The sequence below is a fragment of the Alternaria infectoria genome, assembly GCF_024043175.1.
Source record: "Alternaria infectoria strain BMP 0036 chromosome Unknown scaffold_9, whole genome shotgun sequence".
NCBI classification, from domain to species: Eukaryota; Fungi; Ascomycota; class Dothideomycetes; order Pleosporales; family Pleosporaceae; genus Alternaria; species Alternaria infectoria.
The window spans coordinates 899,202-924,157 of record NW_026250698.1 but is presented as its reverse complement, the minus strand read 5'-3'; the positions used below and the strand labels follow the sequence as shown (position 1 = coordinate 924,157).

Sequence of the window (24,956 nt, the reverse complement as noted above, 5' to 3'; positions counted from 1 at the left end):
TGCGGCTTGAGAGGTTGGAGAATCGTAGGAAGGCGCAATAGAGAATTGTATCACTGTTCATGCGGCAAGTAAGCGCTAATTCAAAACAGTCGTCAGTCGCGATGAGAAGTTTGCGAGGTAAGTCATGCTTCGCCGCGTGGTCGCGAGGGAACTTTGATGATGCACAAAGCCGCCCGCGCTCCATCGCGTTGGCGCAAACGTCAGAGTCGCGCGATAACACTTTGGTTATCGCCACGTGATCGACCCTTCATGCGAAGTCGTTCCAAGGTTTCCATGTCCGAACAGAGCAAATGCGTACATTCATAACATGCTACATAATCATGATTCAAACTCCGATGAGTACCGTTACAGTCGTGACACGCATCCCAAATCCCCTTCCCGATGCCACCGTACCGCCGCCAAGACAAAAGAGAATCGTGTAGCCATCAATACAAAAGGGTGCCGAAGCAGACCCAGAAAGATGCAAATGCATAACCCTCAGAAGATTCGTCTCTTCATCCATATCCATAAACCTCGGTATCGTTCTCCTTCACGACACCCCCCTCAGTAAGTATGACAACAGCCACACATGCCGCGTACGCCTCCCGAATCGCACAAGCCATGCACGTCTCCTTGATGTTTGCCACTATAGCACTATGCCCATGATGCGCGCACCATGCTCTTGCGAAAACCTCGTTATCACTCACACCCAGAGCCTCTATAACAAGGACATTGGTAACCTGCTCGTGCGCGCTCTTTTGCTTCTCGTTCATGAGTGTGAGGGCTTTCTTGCCAGGAGAGGATTTGGACGACGTGGGACGGGGTATGCGACCAGACTGGGTACCCCAATCATGGATGTCGACGAGGCCGTCGTCGATCTTTATGGCTTTGTAACTAAAGTCGTAGAAAAGCACTGACGGGTGTTAGCATGCGACAAGCTTTTGTTGAGGAATAATCCATACCATGAGGGCCCTGGTGGCAGGGGAAGGCATTGATGAAGTCGACATTGTATCGCAGCTTCATCACCCAGCTCTCACCACCACATGCAAATGAAATGCCAGCATCAAACAGTATTGGAGGACCAGCAGCATGTCTGGTTCCTTCTGGACGCTCCTTAACGGGGATGAAGCGAAGCTTCTCCATACGTATGAGGTCTGTGACATCTTCGGTGTCTGGCATAGGGACCTCGTAGTCGTCCACGGGATACATGTCGTCTGGCGCGCCCAAGGGATTGCTGCGCTGATCCATAGATTCTACGTCGATGGAAACAAGCATGGGATCCGGAGACTCGTGCTGTCTAACCTTTACGCACTCTGTCCGCTTGAGATCTGGGGTGTAGATGCATGGTCCAATCCAGCCAGCAATTTGTTTCACCCCGCGTGCAGCCCCTAGTACTTTTCCAACAATGGACTGTGATGACCAGTACGTATTCGCTCGGTATTGGAATCCAGATGCAGGATGCACGTGAGTCAGGTACTTTAAAGCATCCCCGGTGTCTCGGTCACAGTCTATCAAGCTGTTCATGATGAGCCACGGGAGTGTCCGACCTGGCAAGATAATCCCGGAAAACCAGGACATGGCATCCGCGGACCGGTCCTCGAGTGCTTTCTCCTTCAGGTCCTGCTCCTCTAGGACATACTCAACCTCATCCATGTTCGGCCATTTGAGCGTTGCCGCAAAGAGCCTCAATGCTTCGATCTGTCTGCTCTTGCTCCTCAGATCGAAGCTAAAAGTGCTCTGGGTGGATGATGTACGCGTCTTCGTAATTTCCATGTTCTCGAGCCACCGTTGAGCCACTGCTAGGTCCCATGTGATGATGGCTGGGAGCTGCAGGATGAGCTTTCGCTTGGACTTGTCTGTATGGTGCTTGGAGTGTATTCGAAGGTAGAGTTCCACTGACAGTAGCAGTTGGTGGAAGAAGTCTTGCTTCCGCTGCGGATCGGGAGAATCGAACCACTTCGCCACAACCTGGTTCTTGGGGTGTGAGAAATCTACCCATTTTGGGTTGCTGAGTACTGTGATGAGATCTGTGATCTGCTGGTCGATCCGAACATGGCGGCGCTCTTCGTCAAATCGCTCCGGGTCTTCGATCAGTGTACCGTATAGGTAGCGATATAAGTCCTCAGGATCCTGCGAAACCAATAGTTAGGATCATTCGAACCAAAGCACCCCGAGCACGACTGTTGACTGACATCTTCATTGAGGCCGCTCTCTAGGGTCTGTAACCGGTCCAGAATCTGAAGGAGCCTGATCTTCCGTGGCTTGACCTCGCTCGCGAATTGTGTAGGAGGCTGACTGGTCCTCCACTTGCTGACCCAGTTGTTCAAAGTTGTGGTTCCTGCACTCTTGCCAAACGCGTACGCCATGCAAGGGTACTCGTGAGCCAACCACGGAAACTGGCTATCAGACGCACCCGTCATGTTGAGCGAAATGTCCCGGTATGCCTCCTGCTGGAAAGATGCGCGGTCCGTTCGACTCTGATGCTCAGCCTCCATGACCGCATAGAAGCGATCATAGCCCGCTGGTGCGTTGGCTATCGCGTCGCAATATCCCTTGAACGACGACGCACCGGCACATATAAGTTCCTCTGCCTGGTCAGGTTCCAGCGCATCCTCCGACGTGTATCCTTTCGGCGGCCATCGTCTTGACTTGCGGAAGTCCTCGAGCGGGGTGGGCTGGGAGTAGGATTCGGAGCGACGATGCGGGACGAGGGTCTGGTAAGGGACCATGTGGGCGTCTCCTCCGCTAGACAGCGGTCTTGTAGGGTTTGGTTCGGAGCCGTGTCTGGTTATGCGTGTGCGCGTGACTACGGGCGACGTTCGCGTTCTTGGGTGCTTTCCCACCTGCAGTTGCTGGAACCCATTTGTGAGTTGCGGGAAGGGCTCGGGGAACGCGTACGGGAGGGCAGACGGCGCTGGCGGTGCCTCGGGGCGAGGCGCGCTCCAAGGACTGTCGTACTGGTGTTTGATACCATCCCAGCGGGTGTATTCCGAGTTCATCTCTTACGCATAGCACTCTGTGTTGGAGAATTACCTGAACCTCTGGTGCCAGTTAGTGGGCTGTCAATTACAGAGTGATCAAGCAGCATGGCGGAACTATCGACGAGCAACTTGAGCACGTGCGAAGGTTTCAGACAAGCCAGGGAAGTAAAGCCAGAGCTGGCGAGGAACACAGAGTGCTCGATTGGGTCCGTGGGCTCTTGTGACATATACACACTCACCCTCATAGTACTATAGTCGCGCTACTGCCGCCGCCGGAGGAGTAAGACGCGTCTGCCGCGGGTCGGGGTGGAGATCACGTCTGGATCGCGAGGTGCTCGGGGTAGCGCCGGCACACGATTGCTCTAATGTGACCTCGTAAAGACAGACGCGTGGAGAGTGTAGTGGGGGTGGAGAATGAAGGACGGAGGGTTTCAAGTCAGGTCATGTTCAACTCTTGGGTCAGGGTCACCACTACCTAAGCCGACATCGTTGATCAAGGTCGCGTGTAGCATGCTTCGGCTCTCCTGGCGCCGTGGCATTTGCAGGAACCTCCGTCGTCGCAGCAAAGGAGCGCGATAGCACGAAGAGCTACGCCATAGGGGTGGAGTGTTAGCCTCACTCTGCGGCACCCGTGCGTCTTACGACTGGGGTATGCTAGCAGCCGATTCTACTCGTCCACGTTACTCACGATGCATGCTCTTAGCGGCTTGACCGTGGTGCGTCTGCCAGAACTCCCTTCACAAGATAGTGGCATGCATATTGAAAGGGGTTGATGATTTAATTTTGCTGGTACTTTTCAAGTAATGCTTGCTATTCAACTTTCTCACTCGCCTCGTGCATCCTGCGCTCGTCGTCTGCTAAACAAGCGGTCACACGAGGGCAATGTTCTGCTTCATCCCTAGCTGTTCTGTTGCTCTGAACCATGCCTTGGGCTTTTGATAGCTACGAGAGGCGTCACTGTGACGGACCGTGCTGGTGGCATCGAAAAGATGCCTATGAGCGTGCTTGCTGATGGCACGAGCCTGAGATGATGTAGTGATGTGCCTCCGGCAGCTCGATAAGATCCCCCGTTGGAGGAGAGGCTGTAGGTGATAACTCCTGCCGAGTCATGTTCGCCAGCTCATCGACATCCAACCAGCCGTCTTCCCAGCCTTCCATACAAGGGCGGCCACGGTTTGGCTTGACATTGGAAACAGATAAGATAACCCGCAACGTCGTCTTCGCGAACTCATGATTGCGACCAAAGCTATCGAGGTAGAGACGCTAACTGCATTTGGGAGCGTTTCATGAGCTGGCTTGATATCGTCGCATGATGCTGCTCAGCGCTCAAGAGCTTCCATCATTATGTGCCTGATTGATTGGTGTGTATCCCTGTCGCTGATCCCGTAGGCGTGGTTACGTGGTTCGAGTTGGCCGTCGGCCCTGAATTCGGTTCCTTCTCTATAACGTATCCTGCGCCACGATCGACCAGACCTTTGTAGTAATCTACGAGTACTTCCGGCTTTGGGACAATGCGCCATTCGAGCCTCCGCAGAAACTCCAGCTCGAGTAACGCCAATTCACGGACACTAACGCCGCCGACCCTTGCATATAGGCTGTTGGTCCAAAAGCTATCGCTAAGGCCCTTGGCCGCGACTGTCGCAGCAGTTATGAGGAATCGATGCACGGTAAGGCTGCTGATTGTAAAGGCGGGGTACATGGCGCACAGCTTGTCGACGTAGAAGACCATGGAGAGGAGAATAGGCGGAGACAGTGTAGCGTGCACTATGAGGCGGGAGAGATAGTCTCGTACTGAGATGCCCGGCGGGGCTCTGGGGATCAATGTCAGCGAACACTGCTTCAGTCAGACTTGGACGGACGCACCTGGAGTGGAATCGTGTAAGTGTGCCGTCGCGCAGCGGGTAACCGTCGTTGAGCCGCACCAACTCCATGAGCATGTCGGAGATGAGCACACCAAGGTCTTTGACGTCGCACGTCTCATACTGAAGAGGCATGACCTTGACGCCTGGCTCCTCGGGCCTCGCTCTCTTAGCTGGCGAGGCAGGAACCTGCAAGACAGTGCTTTCCTCTTTCTGCACCCCGGCTGGCTCTACTTCCGCATGCGTGCTCTCGTGCGACATGCGGCGACCCTGAGGTTGCACATTGTTCGCGGGCGCGATGGGCTGCGGACTCACCCGCACTTGGGGCTCGGGGGGCTCCGTGACGGCAGGCGCGGCGGAGGTATCCCCCCGCGGTGTAGGCACAGTGGCAGGAGCGCTGGAAGACGTCGGGTCGGCCGTTTTCTGGTCCTGGTCCTGGTCCTGGTCAAGGGTGGAGGAATCGAGAGCGATATCGGCACTGCTGCGGTTGCTGGGCTGCGGCCGATATGTCGGGGGAAACCCAGACGGCGAGTACTGGGTGCCCGAGTCGACGTATCCCCTCTTGCGGCTCTGGGGCGAGGGCGCAAACGTCGGGACTGGCGAGGGCGCCGAGAAGGCGGGCTTTGGGGTGGGCGGCGCGTCGAATCGCCGTGAGGCTACCGTGGTCACGGCAAAGCGGGGCGAGTGGGCGCTGGAGGAAGCCGATGTGCGTCGCGAGGCATGGTACGGGCGGTGGCTAGGCGTGTGGAAGGTCGTGTTCGGCGAGGGCGGTTGCGAGATTGTGGGTGAGGAAGTGATCATGTCGTTGTGCCGGGCTGGGGGTCCTAGGGTGGAGGAAGATGGCAAGATCGGGCAACCGCGGTGCAAATCATAGTCAGGCCTGAGGACGGTCACGGAACTGTTGGCAGGAACGTGGGGAAGGGAGGAACCATCGGCGAGGCTTCATCTGGCGTCGAGTGCGTAGGGCGGCCGCTCTTGCTTGAGCGAGTCTTGGCTGGCGTTCTGACGATAGCAGGCAGCGCCCACACCACGTGTGACGTCCGGGGATTTCTGTAGGCTGCCGGGCAAACCTTGCACCCTCTTGAACATCGGCAAACCATCCCATGGCTGCTTCTTCCTGTCCTGCGCACCCTTTAGTAATTCTCACCGCATTTCCTGGCTGGTTGCGTGTAGGCGCATCGGCCCTGCGTGCCAACATGCTCGTCATCGCTGTGCGGAGCGCCTGACCGCCAATGAACAGCCATTAAGCCCTAGACATGGAGGGAACATCCTCTAATCAAAATTTCCAGAAGACGACAACCGATCGCTAGCTTCCGCTCGCACTAGCTTAGATAGAGTGTAGATTTTTGCTCTTGCGAAACTGCGCCAGTCTTCAATTTATTCAAGCTTGACTACACGATGAGCGTGATGTCACTTCGACAAAAAAACATGCATGTTGCAGTCATCATCACACAAAGCATTCAACGCCTGGCAGAGTTCACTCACAGGACGACCGATCAACTGACAATTATCCCCGCTCGAGTACCCACTATGCGCGACGCGTCCAACTCCAACCTCAAAGTTACCTAACCCGCGGACCCTCTGCTATCTACCTGCGATAAACTCTGGTACCACAATGTCGCTAGCCGCTGGTTGCCGGCCCACGTTTTACAATGCCACGACATCACTCGACGAGACGAGGGCCGCTTGGCAGGGTTTTACACAGAAGGCCCGAAATGGTATCGTGTGGCAATTGCAGATGCAGTACATGATGGTTTCGTTGCTGTACGGTCTACCGTCAGCTAGACCGATCTTCTTGCTGCCGTGAGTTCCGAGAGCAGATCTAGTCTCGAGTCGGTTCGTGTATTACTTGTGTATTCTCCAGCGTCGTTGCGAGAGTCGGACGTACAACAAAGGTGTGACTACACTTCACGTTATCGATAAGCTTGCACCATATAGATCTCTTCTGTATTCTCTATTCGAGGTAGCCTGCATCGTATGATCCAGCCTCTACAGCGGCGTCAAAGGTTTTTCATGCTTTAACACGTTGTCTGCACGAGTCCCATTTGGGCATTGCACTACTTTATTCACATGGTATCGGACGAACATTGCATACGAGCTAAAGATGATAATTCAAATACATATCGCTCATCATTTTGGCTTATTGCGTCCAGATGCGTCCAACTCTGCCGAGAAAGACTGTTGCTCCAGCGGTGGACTGTGCAACTCTGCTACGGCAGGTTGCCCGTTCATCTGTGCATGCTTTAGTTGGTCGATCCTACAAACATAGTTAGCGTGCATGTCTAGGCTAGGTATCTTTCAAACGAGTGATACTTACTGTTGCTGCGACAACCCACTGACGTTGCTCATCATACTCATATGGCCGTGTTGGGGCCCAGGGCTGGTCCAACCCGACGGGTACTGCTCTCCTACATTGTGCTGACCGTATCCTGGGGGCGAGTTGAAGCCATAGTCTGGGTAGTGTCCTGGCGGTGGAGTAGCATAGCCAGGAGCTGGCGATTGAAACCCTGGCGATGAGAGTCCTCCATGACCGTAGTCCGAGCGACCGTACTGTTGGCTCATGTTTGGATCGTGGGTATTCGTACCATCTCGCTGTTTGATAACCTCCTTCAACGACTTGGATCGGCCTACAAAGAAAAAGAGAGCGGCACATATTGCCAGGAAAGCCACGCCACCAATTACTATGCCAACGATGGCACCAGTGGACAGGCTATGACCGCCACCATGACCTCCCCCGTTAGACGGTGGCGGTGCTCCCGTTGACGTAGGAGCATTAGACAGCGTCGATGTCGCCTCACCAGGAACTGGTTCGCCAGGCGCTAGTTGAAAGTCTGCTGCGGCAGCCGCCTGAACTTGCGATGCCAGTGTTTGCGTAGAGTTCGGGTTGATGACTCCGACCATGTGTTCGCCCAGGCACGAGTTCGGTGCTGCACAATAGAAGAAGATGGGTTCTGTCGAGTTGATCGTAACATTGAAGTATGTGAGCTGCGAGAGTGTTAGCGTAACTTGGCCGGCTGTTCATCGAAGGACCAACCTCATTCGTATTGTTCACCCATTGGGTCTCAGACCAGAACCCTACTTTGTCTTTTCCCGTATACTCATACGGAACGCATGCTGATCCGAACTCAGCTCTCGCGACCGAATGATCTGGTGGATAAAATTCCCATTGGATGATGTCGCCCACGGAGACATTGTGAAGTTCTTGCGGTGTAAATTTGAAGCCTCCGGCGCCAGCTTTGATTGAGTGGATTGTCGGTTCACCCGACGATGTCGGTGTTGCAGTCGACGATTCTACTGCTTCCGAGGTCGTAGGTGTCGCCGATGAAGATTGTATATTGTTGGATGCTGTCTGTGAGACATCTTGCGCCATAGTAGACGAAACGTAGAGTTGGCTGGTCGCGATGGCCACTGCTAGCCTTGCGGTCCACGAGCGTCTCATTGCGATGGTTGTGTGGCGAGTAGATAAGCACAATAGTAAGGCCAGCCTCCAGCACAAAGCCCGTGATCTCTTAGTCCACTCGGCTTTCTGATTGTCGGAAAAATATGAATGCAATGCTAGCAGTGTAGCAGGCAGCATAAAGGCTCAAAGAAGGAAACAGAGCAGAGGTGACCCAGCAGGCTGACCCCCAACCCTTAAGTCACTCTTCCGCCCATCTTGCTCGATACCGCTGTTTCCAGCCCCCACAGCCGCACTGCGGATAGTGGACCAAGCGACAGGCCACCTTCCTGTATCTGCCATCATACATAGCCTTTGTTCGTCTTATGCAACCAATCAGTACATTCAATGTTGCCGATCTGGCAGGCGCGCCCTTGTGCGGGCGCATCTGAGGCGTACAGCCATTGCAGCAACATGCCTGTAAATTCGCCAGCGGGGCGTGCCATCAGCATGTCAGCAGGGAATAAGAAGCACAGTCGATAGAAGGTTGGATATGTGTAACGGCAGCTAGTGCTGATGCTGGCCCATCACCACTTGGCCTATTTCCGTGCCACCATCTCTTTGACTGCGCCGCCGAGTGCATCAGTATTGACAATCTCGTTCCAACCTCGTTCTGAGGAATCTGGAGATGTTGGCCAAGGGCGCGTAGCAACTCTTTCCGCGTGTCTAGTTATCGATTTGCGCTGTTCGCAGCTGCCATGCCGTCTAGATCCTTCTTGTACGCGAGCTGGCATGTGGTGGAGCACAGCTGAGTTGTCGTCAAGGAATGAGCATCGAGCGTTTGAGCCGCCAGCCTCGAGTGAGGTTAGCGTTGGTCAGCGACCCGGCCATGAAAGCGGGCCCGTCTGCTTGGCGCATGCATGGCTTGGGCGCAGTATGCTGATTGCGATGCGTGTGCGGAGTAATTGCTGTGGTGGGTGGAGGATCATGCGAGCGCGGAGCGGCTGTCGTGAGGCGTAGGGCTCGGCCGGTTCGATGGATAACGGCTGGCGTCATGATTAGCCATCTCCAGGGCTCGTACCTAAGCGAGGCGCAAGCCGACCATCTTGAAGCGGCTCAAAGTACCGAGGTTTTGCATCGCATCAGCAAAGCTATCAATAAGACTTTCGTTCAACATCACTGTCATCATCGGGGTACTCATATTAATGAGGCGCAGCTGTCCTCTAGGAGATGTTGATTATTTGCGATTGAAGAAATGCAGCGCGTGTACTCAACACATCAAACATCAGACACCGCTTCATCGTACAGCGAAAAAGGTATGCCAGATACGCCAGGCCATGCAACGAATATGATGGATGCCGCAAATCACGCCATCTCTCGACCAGCTTCAAGTAGCTCAAAAGGGTGGCCTTTTGACGGGACTCCGTGGACTGCTCGCACTGAACAAGCCCATTTGAGGCATCTTAGGGCTCTTTAACAGATTCGAGGCGGCTTCTTGCTCAAACCGCCTAGATGTGTGTGACGCGCTCGCTACAGGCGGGCTTCGCAGCCCTGCGACCGTGTTCTGCGGCCCCTCGTCAGTACGACTGGAAATGTCATTCATCTCTTCAAACTCGCTCTTCTTTTCCAAAAGTAGGCTTTGCACTTCATCCAAATGCTGCTCGAGCATATCGTCTAAACTGTCCTTGGGCGATTGGATAAGGTTGCCAAGCTTCTTGCGCATCTTGCGTTGACGGCTCGGATTCCAGACGAAGTGGCTGTTCTTCACGAAGATCATAGAGTGCTGCGAATCTTAGCTGGTATCATGTTGTAGTCTTCAAGCGTACTTACGGAGTAGTACCAGCTGGAAATGGTGTCGTCCGTTGCTCGTTTGATGGACTGAATAGTTGTTTCTCCCACAAATCCGATTAAGCACTCGACTGGGCTATCCGGATCGGTGCAGTTTTCTGTAAAGTCAGGCGCTGCTCTGGGAAGGCAAGCTGCAAGAGGACTTGGGATGCTTACCGTTGTGGCTCAGTAGATCAACAAGTCCAAGATACGCATCGCCGATACCCATGAAGAACACCTGCGTCGCCTCGTTTGGTCTATTTACACGTTAACAATTGATCAAAAGCGCGTTCTGAGAGACTTACTCAATATAGTTCTCCCACAGATACGCTGCAAGCTCGCGGGTTTGCTGCGCTCGGACTGCGGAATCATCGGATCTTGTGTAGCCGATGATCGACTGACTGTGATTAGCAAGCTATTTCGGCAAAAGCATCGCGAAAGCTCACGTCTTCCACTGCAACGACTCTCGGAATATTGACATCAATGACTTGAAAGTCATTGTTGATGGCCCAGTCAATATACCTCTTCGTAACATCAGTCTTCATCCAAAGTCAGCGATTACACAGTGCGAGACTGCAGCCGTACTCACAAGCCATGTGTTGTGCAGTTCTCTGTTACCAGTCACCGGATCGGTGTGGTCTTGGAAGCTCGGCGGGTCGTGAAAAATCACGAGGAGAGGATACCGGTCCATGAACTTTGGTCTGTTCTAAGTCAGGATCTGCGGGGACTATGAGGAGAATGAACTTACGTTGCAATAATATTATGTTCAAACGTCTGGGATAAGCCAGCCTTGTTGATTTGGAGTGGAGGAAGAGGAACCATGGAGTGTTCTGATGACAGCCGCTGACTCTGCCATTCGCGGATGATTTCGTGCAATCGATATGTATCTTTGTAGCCAGGGTCGGTTTTGTCCAGGTGTTTAGGGTAGAGGGACTTCCAGTACTTGGAGTGCTGGCGTTTCACGTTCTCTATGACGTAAACCGCACTATCCTTTGGGGCTGGAAGATCCTCGTTCAGGCGATCCGGCGGCTCCAACATGAGTACCCTCGTCACGGCTAGCGCCGAGCGCGCTATTGATCTGAGATTGTAACCGCCTTCGAGGCACACCACGATTTTCCCCTTTGCTAGTCGCATAAGCATATGTGTCATGTGACCGTAACACGCTGGTGTGACGAAACAACCGCCCAGCAGGTCTCCTTCGGCTGCATCGAAACCGGCCGAAACTATGACAAGATCCGGATCAAACTCAGTAGCAATGGGCATGACAATTTCCTGGAAAGCGTAGAGATATTCTGAGTCGCCCATGCCGTGTTCCGCCCAAGGGATATTCACATTCTTCCCCTCACCAGGACCTTTGCCGCAATAGTCAAGATTACCGTCCTTCAAGTTGGGGTAGAAGTTTCCGTCTTTGTAGACATGCAGCGATATGTAGAGTACGTTTGGATCCTCGTAAAAGGCATGCTGGACGCCATTACCGTGGTGAACATCCCAGTCCAAGATCAAGACCTTACGGCAAGTTTCCGGATATGCATTCTGACAGACCCGGGTAGCTATCGGAACGTTGTTGAAGATGCAGAATCCCGAAGCCTGATCTGTTTCGGCATGATGCCCGGGAGGACGAATGATGGCGATTGCGTTGCGCACGATTCCTTGTACTACCGCTTTACAGGCCTCGATGGCTCCTCCAGCTGCGAGCTTGGCGCATTCGTAGGTCGCATGGTTGAAATAAATTGAGTCGCGATTGGAGGCCTCCATTTTAAGATCTTCCACAGTCATGTCTAATAGCAAAGTTAGTCGAGTTCTCTTAATGTTATCATAAACCTACCCTGCAATGACTCTACGAATGCGTAATGCTCTTCCGTGTGTATCAGAAGGATTTCTGGTCTCGTAGCGAAGCGCGTCATGATCCTCCAGCACTTGTCTTCTTGGTCTTCGTCTAAATCATTAGTCGCCAGTAGACCAGCTTGCCTAATCTCTTCATAGATGGAGTGAATACGACGCGGATCTTCGGGATGGATATCATCAATGAGATCCATGTCAGGCAGCTCGGCGTGAAAGCGCATACGAGAGTCGTAGACGAGGCCTGTTTTGTTCGTCGCATATGGAAGAATCGATGATCTCGGTTTTGGGGGTATGCGAACTTGCGGACTTGATCGCCTAACAGGAGTAGGGCGCGACATGCTCATCTTATCCGACCAGCCACTCGGCGACTTTGTCGTTCGATGTGATCCAGCCTGGCTCTGCGTGGTACTAGGTTGCAGAAATGAGGGGTTCTTCGATGGGCTGTGAAAGGGGAGTTGCTCTCTTTTAGATAATGGTGGCCCTTTGATGTTCGCAAAAACTTCAGACGGGTTCACGGTGTCCAGTGCATGGTCCCCATTTGGCTCCGTCGAATTGATGATGGAGTCATCTCCCATGGCGTAGTCTTCGTCTGCCATGACTATCTCGTAGGGTAAAGCGGGCATGGTACGCCTCGCTTTGCGGTCGCGGGCTTGCAGCTATATATCCATTAGCGACAACACTATCAGACGCGCTGGTCGTATGACTTTGAACACCCGACCCCATGACTTCAGCATGGTGTGCTGAGTGAATGAAGAAAACCATGCTTCTAATCTGAAGCCGATTTGGGTAGATGGAAATGTGATCCCAAGCATGCTAAGAAACGAAGATGTTGAAGAGAAAGCGCTTTGAGGGTCGACCTCTGGTATGAGAACATGTTGTTGATGCGGAGCTAACTGTAAGAGCTGCTTTGGGATGAATTTCGGAAGTGGTGAATAGAAAGGTACTTACTGACGATATCGCTACCGCATTGAGCTAGCTGTACTGGAGCTAAACGTATTGGTGGAGGATTGGTTCCAGAAGATGAGAGTAGATCACGCTCTAGTGGATGCTGCAGGGTGAGAGCGCCAAGTGTTGTTTCTTTGCGATACGTTTTTCACGGAGTTGTGCTGATCTGTAGTTGGGTAAGTAAAGGTCGTTATGTACTGACTATATGTTGTTCGTCGCGTTATGTGGAAGGCAGATCGTAAATCGCGACAGAGGTCACCTACATCAGCTGCTGAACAACGTGAGACTGGAGCTCCAGCAATTTTATGTAACGTAAAAGCAGTCTATAGCTTTCTGAATCCCGTGATAGCTGATGCTGGGCTTCAAAGTAGGGGATAAAGTGGAGCGTTGCAATGCAAGTTCCCTACGCGGCCAAGATCCGTCACATGACTAAGCAGCGCCAAGTTATTTAGCGCAGTCTCTCGCCGCATGTCTTCAGTGCTCAACCTGGTGACCTAATCTTCCTCAAAGTTATGGCAGCGGCAAGCATGAGCAGCGTTATGTGGTTCAGCTGTGTACGAAGTAGGTAGCTTCATCATCCGCTTCCGACATGGCATCTCGGCGACCCGCAGACCGAGGCCAAGTGCTCTCCCAATGTCCTAGTATAGGACCTCGGGATGCCATGATACGACAACACACGAGTGTAAACATTCACTACTGAGAGATGGCGCTTTCGGGGAGGGCATGCTTTAAGGTTACTGATATTCTCAGGACAGCTCCTCAGCATAGCCATACAGAAGCCCAAAGCCGATACTAGCCATTCAGATGCCTAAAACTGCCGCATCACGGAAGCCACCTAGAACACCCCGTTCTTCCCCGCAAACGCTTTCGCCAGATTACGGGACGTAAACGAGCAGCCGGGAACCAAGCGGGAGAAAGGGATCCGCGTGCAAGTATACATTCGCGTGAGAGTCGTACCTCGGGAACTAGCTCGCAAAGGAGCGCTAGAAAATGCAACGACAGGGGCAGCTCCACTACCATGCAGACGGGCGAGGGGAGCCTTATTGTCACTTCATGTTCACGGGATATAGGCAAGCTTTATTGTGGTGATTATTATTCATTGATTCATGTCTAGCATAACGCATTCATGTTCAGACCATATTTTCATCCCCGCGTTGTCCGCGCCTAGCCAAAGGTAGCCCGCTCCATTGAGTCGGTGCTGAAGAAGTGAAATCAGAGTTTAGGTGTTGCCTGGCTCTGTCCTGACTCCTAAGCGTTGCCATCAACCTTGGCAATGTAGACCAGGAGGTCAAGGACACGGCGGGAGTAACCCCACTCGTTGTCGTACCAGGAGACGAGCTTGACGAAGTTCTTGTTCAGGGAGATACCAGCCTTGGCGTCGAAGATGGAAGAACGGTTGTCACCGTTCAAGTCAGTGGAGACAATGTCGTCCTCAGTGTAGCCGAGAATGCCTATGTCATGTCAGAGCGTGCACTTGAATGGCATGGGAAAGTAAAAGCTTACCGTTGAGTGGGCCGTCAGCAGCCTCCTTGATGGCCTGCTTGATCTCGTCGTAGGACGCAGCCTTCTCGATGCGGACAGTCAAGTCGACAACCGAGACGTTGGCAGTGGGAACACGCATGGCCATACCAGTGAGCTTGCCGTTGAGCTCAGGAATGACCTTGCCGACAGCCTTGGCGGCACCAGTGCTGCTGGGAATGATGTTCTGGGCAGCGGTACGGCCACCACGCCAGTCCTTAGCGGAGGGGCCGTCAACGACCTTCTGGGTGGCAGTGTAGGAGTGGATGGTGGTCATGAGACCCTCAATGATGGTGAACTTGTCGTGGACAACCTTGGCCAGGGGTGCAAGGCAGTTGGTTGTGCAAGAGGCGTTGGAGAGCACCTCGATGTCGGACTTGTAAGTCTCGTGGTTGACGCCCATGACGAACATGGGAGCATCAGCGGAGGGAGCAGAGATAACAACCTTCTTGGCTCCACCCTTCAGGTGGGCCTTGGCCTTCTCGGTGGTGGTGAAGACACCGGTGGACTCGACGACGTAGTAGGCGCCGGTCTCACTCCATGGGATGTTGGCGGGGTCCTTCTCCATGTGGAAGCGGATGGTCTTGCCGTTGACGGTCAGGTTGTTGCCGTCGACCTTGATCTCGCCCTTGAACTGGCCGTGTGTGCTGTCATACTTGAGCATGTAGGCCTGCGTGTGTTAGCTTGCGTACTGTAGTCGTAGAACCGCTCCGTGGCATCGTAAAAGCCGATGTGCAAAGATGGGTGGGCTATTATGGGTTTGTGTTTGCGCGGGATGCTTACAGCGTAGTGAGGCTCGATGAAGGGGTCGTTCACGGCGACAATGTCGACGTCGTTATGCTCGATAGCATTGCGGAAGACGATACGGCCAATGCGACCGAATCCGTTGATACCAACCTGCGCGGACGTGTTAGTGACTGCCTCCTGGCGCAGCGGGGTAGTGGAAGGAGCTTACCTTGACAACCATGATGAACTGAGTGTAGTGCTGAGAAAGTTAGGGAGTTGAAGAGGAAGCAAGGCAATTGCGCTGAGCTCACTCTTTTATAGGGTATAAGCTGATGTAGAAGTGGTGAGAGACAGAGTTTTGTGTCGGGCGCAGTGTTTTGTTGGGTCTGGGCTAAGGTGGGGTGCCCAGGTGAGGGAGGGGCAAGCTAAATAGCGACCAGCTTGAGGACGTCACAAGTTTTAGTTCTTTTTCTGTAATCCGATATGCAGCGCAGCCTGGGCCCCCAATTACACCACCTGCGCCTCCCACACTTCCGGCCGGCTACCTGCTTGTCAAGCCAAGCGCATTTGCATTCAGCCTCGGGGGCGATATCGCCATCATTCGAGGCCGCGGACTGCACCGGAGAGCAAGGCGGGCAGCTCGGGCAGACTATGCTGAGAGTACCCTGACCGAGGCATCCGTAACTATCTCCAGACGCATTCGTGACGCCAAGCGCTCTGGTGATACCGTACTTGCAGCCTCGCATACTGCAGTATGTACCGCAGGCGGCTGGTCGGCCATTCAGGCCCGGCACGCCACGCAGGACACGATTCTATCAATGCTCTTACGAAAGAGGTATACGTGCATCTCGTAATCAGCGAGAGCACAGACTAGTGATTAAAACAGCTCTGCGCGGGCGTCAGCCGTTGTCGCTGTCGTGGGCAGGATCTTTTGGTCATTCGATATGATAAACCAAAGCGCGCAGCAGAGTCTGATGCGATCACCGGTTCGTGGGGAGGCGAGTGTTTTGTGTCACCACCGAGATTCTCTCCGCCAGGCAAAGTCGAGTATGGCTCGAGATGAGGCGTGGGTATCCGCGGCCGGCACCGTGGCACTATGATGGACAGATATGTTATTTGTAGCAGCTCTGGCCCGCCACATGATCGCCAGATGCTACGGCGATTAAACCAGGAGCACAGGTACCTGCATATGGGTGCTGTGGCAAGGAGAGGTACAGCTACAGCTTGAGCTTGAGCTCGAGCTCGGAGTTCAGATGACGATGCAAGCGAGTCCCGCCCCGACGCGTATGTTGTGCGCATGTGCCGAGCCTCCGATCACGGGACGGGAAGACACCTTGGAATTACCTAGGTAGAGCGTGTCTGAACAAGCAGAACTAAACGTTATCCTGTCAGAGATGTCTAATTGCTTACACAAGTTTGGAGGGCATTCATGATAGGTTAGCATCTATATGTTGTAGACTCTCGCAGCACTGTTCTACCCCGCGCTTGAGGGAATTTGCGAGTGTTTTGTTCCAAGTTGAACGTTCCATGCTCACTCGGGTACCCAGAAAGAGGAACGATGAACGCATGTAGATATATAGTTCAGCAAAAGCCTCTCGATGTAGTCGATTTAGCATACACATACCATCTTGTCTTGTTTGTTGCGACATTATTGTGCCTTATCTATCCAAATTCAGGGGTCTCTGCCGACCAAGCAGCGCACGCAGGGCGAAAGCGCACCCATTCAGCGTTTTCCCATGACCAGTCGTAGCTGAACTGAGGTCACGATCGCGATGCTATTGTAGACTTCCAGTGCCGCCAAAGGTTCCTCGGTCAAATCTCCGATGTCAATGTCGCGACTGGGCCCTGTGAGAGAATTGCTAACCTTGGAAAGCTGCTCGAACGAACGGCAACATCCACCTTCATTCCACGTGGCCTCTCTCTCACCATGGCGTACATCGGAAACATGGCAACCTCAGCGCAGGGTGGGATGAGGCTCTCAGATGCCGAGATAGACGGTTGTCCCGGCCAATGAGAGATTCAGCGTTAGGACGACGAGGGCGCTCGGGCCACAGAAGATTGATCGTTCCACCACCTTGGCGTTCCTCCCGCAACCACATTTTGCAAGACAGCTCTCCTGGCCCACCATCGACTCCATCACCACCACGATCCATTGGCAGCTGTAGGTCCCTCGACGGGAAGCTTCTCCCTTTGTTTTCTATTTTTCGACACTCTCCACTCCACCCGCCGCCATGCTGCGCTCGTCCATTGCCCGGGCTTCAAGCTCGGCTGCCGCCATGTCATCGACCGCGACCCGCACTGCTCTCCCCAGAGCTGCCCCCGTAGCCTGCCAGATCCAGCAATCCCGCCAGGCCCACGCCATCTCCAACCCGACCCTCGCCAACATCGAGAAGCGATGGGAGGACATGCCCCCACAGGAGCAGGCCGATCTGTGGATGACGCTTAGGGACCGCATGAAGACCGACTGGAAAGAGTTGACCATGCAGGAGAAGAAGGCTGGTGCGTACAATCCCATTCCGCGCATCTGGGTACTGCGACAGCTCGTATGACGTATCTTGTGTTTTGATCGAGGTACCCGAGCGAGCCCGCGGCATCTGGTGCGCTCAACGCGAGTTATCGCGACGTGCCGAGAAATTATCGATACGAACACTGCGCTGACAACACCCTCTGCATACAGCCTACTACATTGCCTTTGGTCCCCACGGTCCCCGCCGACCCCCGCCCCCGGATGAGGGCCGCAACGTCTTCCTCCTCTCCTCTGCCGTCATCATGGGTGCCTTTGCCGTCTTCGCCTTCACGCGCATGTTCGCCAGCCCCATCCGACCCCGCACCATGACAAAGGAATGGCAAGAGGCCAGTGAGGAGTACCTCAAGGTATGCCACTTCCACGCTCGCACATTCGCGTCAGCACTAACACAGCACAGTCGCAAGGCAGCGAGCCTATCACCGGTTACAAGGGAATGTTGGTACAGAGCAAGTCCGAGAAGGACCTGCCTGCCAGGGAGAAGCTCAACGATGAGTAAAGAGTCGAATAGAAGCGTCACAGCAATCACCATGCCAATACCGATACCACATTTTCCTTGTGTCAACTTTCCGTTTGGTACTGTCTGTGTCACATACAACAAGATCGAAAGCATTACGAACGGCTGCCGATCGGCCATTGTCATAATAGTCCTCATTGTACAGAAATCTAGAGGCTTTTCGCGTTTACCTGACGGTTCTCCACTTCGATCATGTGCAAGGCGCACATTGTATGACTTACGCAACTCTCAAATCAAGACGCTCCACCCTCGTCATATCAGATAATACCTGTGTAGTCGCGTGATTGCTAACTTAAGGCAAGTACATAGAATAAGGGTGTTAATATTATATAGATGTTAGTTTCGCCTAAGTTCTTTAAAAACAGTTTTCTAGCAAATGCTTGTAGGGTTTTAAGTTCGCTATTAGCAATTACATCCACACAACAGCGATATATTATAGGTCTAAGGCCTAAGGCATCTTTGTTGGTAAGGTTAGAAAATCCTCATCATCTTTGTTCGATATTAAATGGTTCTTCCGCTATCTGCAATGTATATTCCAATGCACGATCTATCCACATACATCATCAGGCGACTGCCATGCTGGTCGAAGTCATGAACTGCTGCTTCCAGACAGATATCATGATACGAAAGCGATGTGTTACACGGCTGACAGCAGCCATGAAAGACGCACATACCCGCATCCGCGGCCGAGCTAGGTCTTGTCGTACAGAAACGGGATATGTCAGCTTTGTAATAGCATGCTTGTTGAAGACGTGTGAAGACCGCGGCCGTGCTTACTTTGAAATCACAAGCTCGCTAATGAGCTCACGGCTCTTAAATGTATGATTGCAAGTCATGAGTGGATATTAACTTCAGCTCTACAGGGCTTCATCGGACGCGGGAATTTTCGATGCACCCTGTTCGAGCAATTGATCAAACCCCTGCAAAAGATAAACCGCGTAGGAGTCTACATTACCTCGAAAGTCTCCATAACTTTGATCTTCACACCAATGTAGCCTACAGGGTACCTGTTCACTTTCTTACTTGTGAGGTGGGTGTGTTCATGGATGCGTTCAAAAGCCCTACTAACGGGCACATCCTCCCTTCACGCCTAAGTTCCGTGAGACCGATCAGACACTTCCAAAGTTGTATCCCAACATTCTGTTACGTTGCCTGCTCAATGATGTAAAGTCACGTAATCTCATGCTCAGGTCTTTTGCATATCTCGTAGCTTAACGTCACACTCTTCATCGCCGGTCTTCTGATGCTCTTCGAGCGACGGCTGCACGCAGTATGCTTTGTCTTCTGCTTTCCAACTCAAGGAAAACATCCACACTCACGTACAAAAAACGCTGGAAACAAACTGTCTAAGAGTCTACATCGCTTTAAGATTCTGCCAACCTTCATCATGGCACCCACGTAGACTCCAGGATACCTTGTTTATCTCACCTTAAGATGTTGTAGCGTCAAATACAATATATCAATTCGACGAATTGGATGTCTTGCCAATTGCTTTCTTTCCATAGTTTGGAGAGCCCATGTGAAGCTATTCCATGAAAAAGACAAGAGCGACTCGTCGTCAGCAGCACCATCTAGCAGCACCTTTGATAGAGGCTGCTGGAATAAAGTACACTTCCCCATTCTCAGGCGCAGTCGTGCCGTACAAGGGGCCATTTGAATGAGAGGTCCACTGAGAATCCGGATAGCTTGCTGTCGTCAGAATCACCAGCACATAACAATCGAGATGTTTCGAACAAGAAAAAGCGGTCTCTTCATGCAAGATAAGCTACAGAAAGCCACGCGTCATGACACCCGCTAAAGTCCCACAGTTTCGGAGGTATATCTTTTGTACAAAGTGAGACTACCAGCGATTTGCCCTAGACACTTTGGCCGACTCTTCACCCACCACGAAAGTCCGTCTATGACTTCTCGAGCTCGGCAAGAATCTTCTCTCCCTTGGCGCGGGCTGACTCGAAGTCACCGACCATGTAGAAAGCACCTAGAGATGTCAGTCAAACGCTGTGAAAATGGATATGTGGGAAACTCACCCTCGGGAAGGTCGTCACCCTCACCAGTCAAGATAGCCTTGAATGAGCGGATGGTGTCCTTGAGGTCGACAAGCTTGCCCTCAATACCAGTGAAGACCTGGGCGACAGCGAAAGGCTGGCTCAAGAAACGCTGGATCTTACGGGCGCGCTCGACGGTAAGCTTGTCAGCTTCCGACAACTCGTCCATACCGAGAATGGCAATGATATCCTGGAGGGACTTGTACTCCTGGAGAATCTGCTGAACGCGGGTGGCGGTGTCGTAGTGGTCCTGACCGATGACACGGGGGTCCAACATACGGGACTTGGAGTCAAGAGGGTCGACGGCGGGGTAGATACCCAACTCGGAGATACCACGGGACAAGACAGTGGTGGCGTCCAAATGGGCGAAGGTGGTGGCGGGAGCAGGGTCAGTCAAATCGTCAGCGGGCACGTAGACGGCCTGGACGGAGGTAATGGATCCCTTGGTGGTGGTGGTAATACGCTCCTGCATGACACCCATGTCGATGGCGAGGGTGGGCTGGTAACCGACGGCAGAGGGGATACGACCGAGAAGAGCAGACACCTCGGAACCGGCTGGGAAAAGTCAGTGAATGTCCCACAAACATGCGTAACGAGCGGCGAAGACGAACCTTGTGTGAATCTGAAAATGTTGTCGATAAAGAGCAACACATCCTGACCCTCTTCATCACGGAAGTACTAATCCAATTTTTTAGCAGGCGTGAGTACATGTGGTTACTCAAGAACTTACCTCAGCAACGGTAAGACCAGTAAGGGCGACACGGGCACGGGCACCCGGGGGCTCGTTCATCTGACCGAAGACAAGGGCGACCTTGGAGTCACCGTCAAGCTGAATGACGGAAGTCTCCTGCATCTCGTGGTACAGATCGTTGCCCTCACGGGTACGCTCACCGACACCAGTGAAGACGGAGAAACCACCGTGGGCCTTGGCGATGTTGTTCTGCCCATCGTTAGCTGATGCTCAGCCTGCATGCATTCCGTGTCCTTACGATCAACTCCTGAATGAACACAGTCTTTCCGACACCGGCACCTCCGAAGAGACCAATCTTTCCACCACGAGCGTAAGGAGCCAACAGGTCGACAACCTTGATACCGGTGACGAGGACCTCAGCGGAGGTGGACTGCTCGGTGAACTCCGGGGGGTCGGCGTGGATGGGGGCGTACTTGGTGGCCTTGATGGGACCACGCTCGTCGATGGGGTCACCAGTGACGTTCATGATACGACCAAGGGTACCGTGACCAACGGGGATCTTGATGGGAGCACCGGTGTCGGTGGCCTTGGAACCTCGGACGAGACCCTCGGTACCGTCCATGGCAATGCAGCGGACGACGTTCTCACCCAAATGTTGCTGTGCTGAATCAGTGATGCTGTTCCCACTTCTTCAATTCTTGGCGTCCTTACAGCGACTTCGAGGATCAGCTTCTGGTCACCGTTCTGGGTTGTGACAGCGTTGAGAATAGCAGGGAGCTGCTCGGTGTCGAACTTGACCTGCAATTGGTTGTCAGCGGCTGTTGTGTGGATGCGATCGCTGATGGCGAAGTCAAAACTCCACCACTATCGACCAGAAAACTTTTCTTAAAGGAATTAGGCAAGACCGACATCGACGATAGCGCCAATAACCTGGTGAATCTTGCCATCCTTTGTAGCATCGGTGCTGGCGAAGCGTGTGGACATAGCTGGGGCGAAGCTCTTCTTCATGGGCGAAAATGCGCTGCGGCGGATGGCCGGCCTGCGCATGGAAGCGCGGAGCGCCTGCTGGATCCCACTGTCGAAAACGGCGTCAGTCCATCTCAATTCATCGTCAATTGAACTCATTGGGCGTTTGGCTTACCTCTTCAGCATTGTGAGATATGTGGTAGACGGATTGGTGAGTGGAGAGAGGGTGGGTTGATGAGGAAAGAGCTTCTCACAGCTCGAAAGGAAGGCGGCGTGCCAAAAGATCCGTGCGCGGCTAGTGCCCACGCGGTTAGCATCCGGCAACGAGACAACCCCAGGATCGATTTTCCCACAATCTCCAAAGCACGTTGCGATTCTATTCTTACACTTCGAGTGTGATCGCTCTTACCCTTCGAGCATCGCGACTTACCTTCACATGCATGCCTTCTTGGTCGATGCCACGACGCAAAACCGCCTTCCGATTCGCTCCGATTGAACAACCGTCTTCAGCAGCCGCCTCGGAATCAGACCCCACGAAGCGAAACGATGGTGCACGAAATCAAATCATGGTGTGCGCAAAAGACTCTGTCAACCCATCTATACAGTACATTACAACTCAGGCTGCGGTCTGAGGCCGACTTCCACGACTGTTCCGTGAACTAGGATCATAACGAGGACGCGTATCGGGATACATACTCGCAACAGTCGACTCACACAGCCTACCATAGTTCTCATCGTGATGATCCGTCGCCGAAGGGCGACTCACAATTCCTAAGATTTATACCACATACCATTAGGTCTTCCCGAATGAGATGTATCGCCGTTTCAACTATCGGGAAATCCGAACAACCGTCGCCAACTCAAGAACCCGCCCCAGAACGTCATGCTAACAAGGAGGATGAAGATTCCACAAGATGCTGTTTAGCCACCGAGCTACTTATCTCTTTGGATACGCTAATCCCTAGCATCATCTTCCCTCTCGGTCGCCAGTTCTGGAGATCAACAGCCATGATCTCAAATATGTATCCCTCGGATCGCACAGTACATCGATGAAGCGGTCATCGTACTACAGGGAGTAAGAGCTTGCTCGTACTCTCTGAAAAAGTACGAGGAGTTACCGCGACGTCATGGTTCTGACTGTGAGTACCTCCAGGCTCTATTGTCAGAAAGTGTAGTCCAGTCGAGACGCCAATGTATACTGCAACGCGTGAAAATGTACCAGTCATAATCACGTCCATATGCGGGTCTTCATAGCATCCAATATGACAACACCGGCGGAAAGAAGCTCGTGGTTGATTTGTAGACAGAAAAGCTGAACACTTCCCCTGTCCTGGAAACATACCCTGGGCGTCTACATCACATCCTGTATTATAACGTTGCGGCAATAACACACAACGTATACTTCAAAGTAGATTTTGCGTGTTGGGTAGGATTTCGAAATGCCAGTTCATGGATTGTAAGTGTTCTTCTCCTACACCTTATATTGTGATAGCGAGATTCATGCTCGTCTGCCGGTCGCACGGAAGGCTGCCTTCTTCAAGGTCAGCCCACGGATGCGCCGAAGCTAAAGTACCATGGGAAGACCAAGGGATTCCTACCGAATCTCGATGAGTGTACTTGGCGACATCGAACCACCGATGGCAGATGCACCGAGAAGAGCAGAGTTTGGATGGGCAAGGTGGAGGAGTATCTCTGCAACATGGACCAGGCCAGGTGGCGGGCCCGTATAGACATGGACGCACCGAACATCAGGCAACTGAGGTCACCGTCAATCGCAAGAGGAAGTCGGCAGCGATGGGTGAAGAGGACGACGGCGACGAAGAGTGAAGCGGGACGCCCTCTTTCATTGATGGTAAGTGGTTCCCCTTTGCACATGGCTAGATCCCCTGGTCGTGCTGGCGAGATGCCCTAATCGTGCTGGCGAGATGCCCTGATCGTGCTGGCGAGATGCCAACCCTTTGCGCATGGCGAGATGCCAGTTCCCTTCTTCTATTTCCCTCTCCTCCCATCTCCTCTTCATTCTTTTGCGCAAAGGGTTCGTTGCTTGTTCTACTCTGGTGGCCAAGCGAAGAACTTGGAGTGCGGTACGGGGCCGGTGAGGTGTTTGATAGTTGCGCGGTGTCAGTCGGGTGGTAGGGCAGCGCGGCGGCGACTATCGACCAGACTAGCCTACAATTAGATTGATGAGATGTATTGGGTTGTCCTCCAAGACTTCGCGAATCCGCAATAGTTACCGTATAACCCCCATATGTCCAAGTAGCACCCTTAGCAGCCGTTGCCCTGGCGGTATCTGGATCCACATCGCCCATATTTGGCGATGAAAGGAAAGATACGGGAGATGACTTAGAAGAAGCCTATATATACCACGCACCGCACGATAGCAATCAGACACAGTAAAAATCATAGAGTGTTCATCTGGTTTTACTAAGTCTTGATTAGATAGTACAAGGCTTGACACTGATCGGGATTAATAGGCCATCTCTGAGTTACTTTCATTTTCACCTTCACCTACAGTAACACAACGAAGTTGGGACGACCACAACAACTATCAACAAAAAAGAGAATATTGCATGGCAAAAAATTTAGTCCCAAGCTGTACTCGACCCACGAGCAAAAATATAACAATACTTCGATGAGATACCCGACATTTTCATGACGTACAAACGCTAATCACCCAAGTAGAGCTCGCAGGTCTTTGCTATATGAGAATTAGCTGAATTAATTACAATATATAGAGCAGTCAAATTGAGTTCTATACAGATCTGAATTCGCGCTGTTGTGTTGTGGTGGAGCGCGTGGTGAGAGCAAACGCGCAAACGCTCGTTGCCATGACGCCGCGATGAGAGCGCGCGCACACTATCAGACTGCAACAACACCATATTGCTTGTAACTAGTTGAGGAATACAACCTCGCCTTTTGATACAACCTACGCGACCAAAACCATGCCTGGAGGTATCCGACGTTTTCTCTAGTGTTACACTCACTTCACGCAAGATCACGTATACAACTGCGTGAGACACGGAGCGCAGCGTAAAGACAACAAGTGTCTTCGTAGTCAGCAAGCTGGGAGATGAATCACAGCTTGAAGACTACAAATCATGTTGTATTAGGCACTTGACGAGATGAGACGTCGCATTCATACGTGCGTTAATCTACCTTT

At 52.7% G+C, this 24,956-nt stretch overlaps 7 protein-coding genes across 7 annotated transcripts; 1 reads left to right on the top strand and 6 right to left on the bottom strand.

Annotated features, from left to right (window-relative positions):
* Nucleotides 1-494: 494 nt before the first annotated feature.
* On the bottom strand, nucleotides 495-2,978 carry J4E92_006260 (uncharacterized protein; the record flags this gene model as incomplete). Its single annotated transcript, XM_051497631.1, has 3 exons — nucleotides 495-892; nucleotides 942-2,109; nucleotides 2,172-2,978. The coding sequence occupies 3 exons, from the start codon at nucleotides 2,976-2,978 to the stop codon at nucleotides 495-497; spliced, it is 2,373 nt and encodes a 790-aa protein (XP_051352278.1).
* A 1,324-nt stretch (nucleotides 2,979-4,302) lies between these two features.
* On the bottom strand, nucleotides 4,303-5,620 carry J4E92_006259 (uncharacterized protein; the record flags this gene model as incomplete). Its single annotated transcript, XM_051497630.1, has 2 exons — nucleotides 4,303-4,771; nucleotides 4,824-5,620. The coding sequence occupies 2 exons, from the start codon at nucleotides 5,618-5,620 to the stop codon at nucleotides 4,303-4,305; spliced, it is 1,266 nt and encodes a 421-aa protein (XP_051352277.1).
* A 1,329-nt stretch (nucleotides 5,621-6,949) lies between these two features.
* J4E92_006258 (uncharacterized protein) lies at nucleotides 6,950-7,381 on the bottom strand (the record flags this gene model as incomplete). Its single annotated transcript, XM_051497629.1, has 2 exons — nucleotides 6,950-7,076; nucleotides 7,137-7,381. The coding sequence occupies 2 exons, from the start codon at nucleotides 7,379-7,381 to the stop codon at nucleotides 6,950-6,952; spliced, it is 372 nt and encodes a 123-aa protein (XP_051352276.1).
* A 2,210-nt stretch (nucleotides 7,382-9,591) lies between these two features.
* Nucleotides 9,592-12,487, bottom strand: J4E92_006257 (uncharacterized protein; the record flags this gene model as incomplete). Its single annotated transcript, XM_051497628.1, has 8 exons — nucleotides 9,592-9,978; nucleotides 10,026-10,141; nucleotides 10,200-10,279; nucleotides 10,328-10,419; nucleotides 10,469-10,561; nucleotides 10,612-10,723; nucleotides 10,771-11,800; nucleotides 11,848-12,487. 8 exons carry the CDS (start codon nucleotides 12,485-12,487, stop codon nucleotides 9,592-9,594), a joined length of 2,550 nt encoding a protein of 849 aa, XP_051352275.1.
* Nucleotides 12,488-14,057: 1,570 nt separating this feature from the next.
* Nucleotides 14,058-15,294, bottom strand: J4E92_006256 (uncharacterized protein; the record flags this gene model as incomplete). The annotated part of the gene is made up of 4 exons (XM_051497627.1): nucleotides 14,058-14,260; nucleotides 14,313-14,997; nucleotides 15,111-15,224; nucleotides 15,283-15,294. 4 exons carry the CDS (start codon nucleotides 15,292-15,294, stop codon nucleotides 14,058-14,060), a joined length of 1,014 nt encoding a protein of 337 aa, XP_051352274.1.
* Nucleotides 15,295-17,284: 1,990 nt separating this feature from the next.
* CYA4 (Cytochrome c oxidase polypeptide 5, mitochondrial) lies at nucleotides 17,285-18,076 on the top strand (the record flags this gene model as incomplete). Its single annotated transcript, XM_051497626.1, has 3 exons — nucleotides 17,285-17,552; nucleotides 17,731-17,927; nucleotides 17,978-18,076. The coding sequence occupies 3 exons, from the start codon at nucleotides 17,285-17,287 to the stop codon at nucleotides 18,074-18,076; spliced, it is 564 nt and encodes a 187-aa protein (XP_051352273.1).
* Nucleotides 18,077-19,992: 1,916 nt separating this feature from the next.
* On the bottom strand, nucleotides 19,993-21,877 carry ATP2 (atp2, beta subunit of the F1 sector of mitochondrial F1F0 ATP synthase; the record flags this gene model as incomplete). The annotated part of the gene is made up of 7 exons (XM_051497625.1): nucleotides 19,993-20,072; nucleotides 20,122-20,694; nucleotides 20,751-20,817; nucleotides 20,870-21,079; nucleotides 21,129-21,488; nucleotides 21,542-21,628; nucleotides 21,740-21,877. 7 exons carry the CDS (start codon nucleotides 21,875-21,877, stop codon nucleotides 19,993-19,995), a joined length of 1,515 nt encoding a protein of 504 aa, XP_051352272.1.
* Between the last annotated feature and the right edge of the window lie 3,079 nt (nucleotides 21,878-24,956).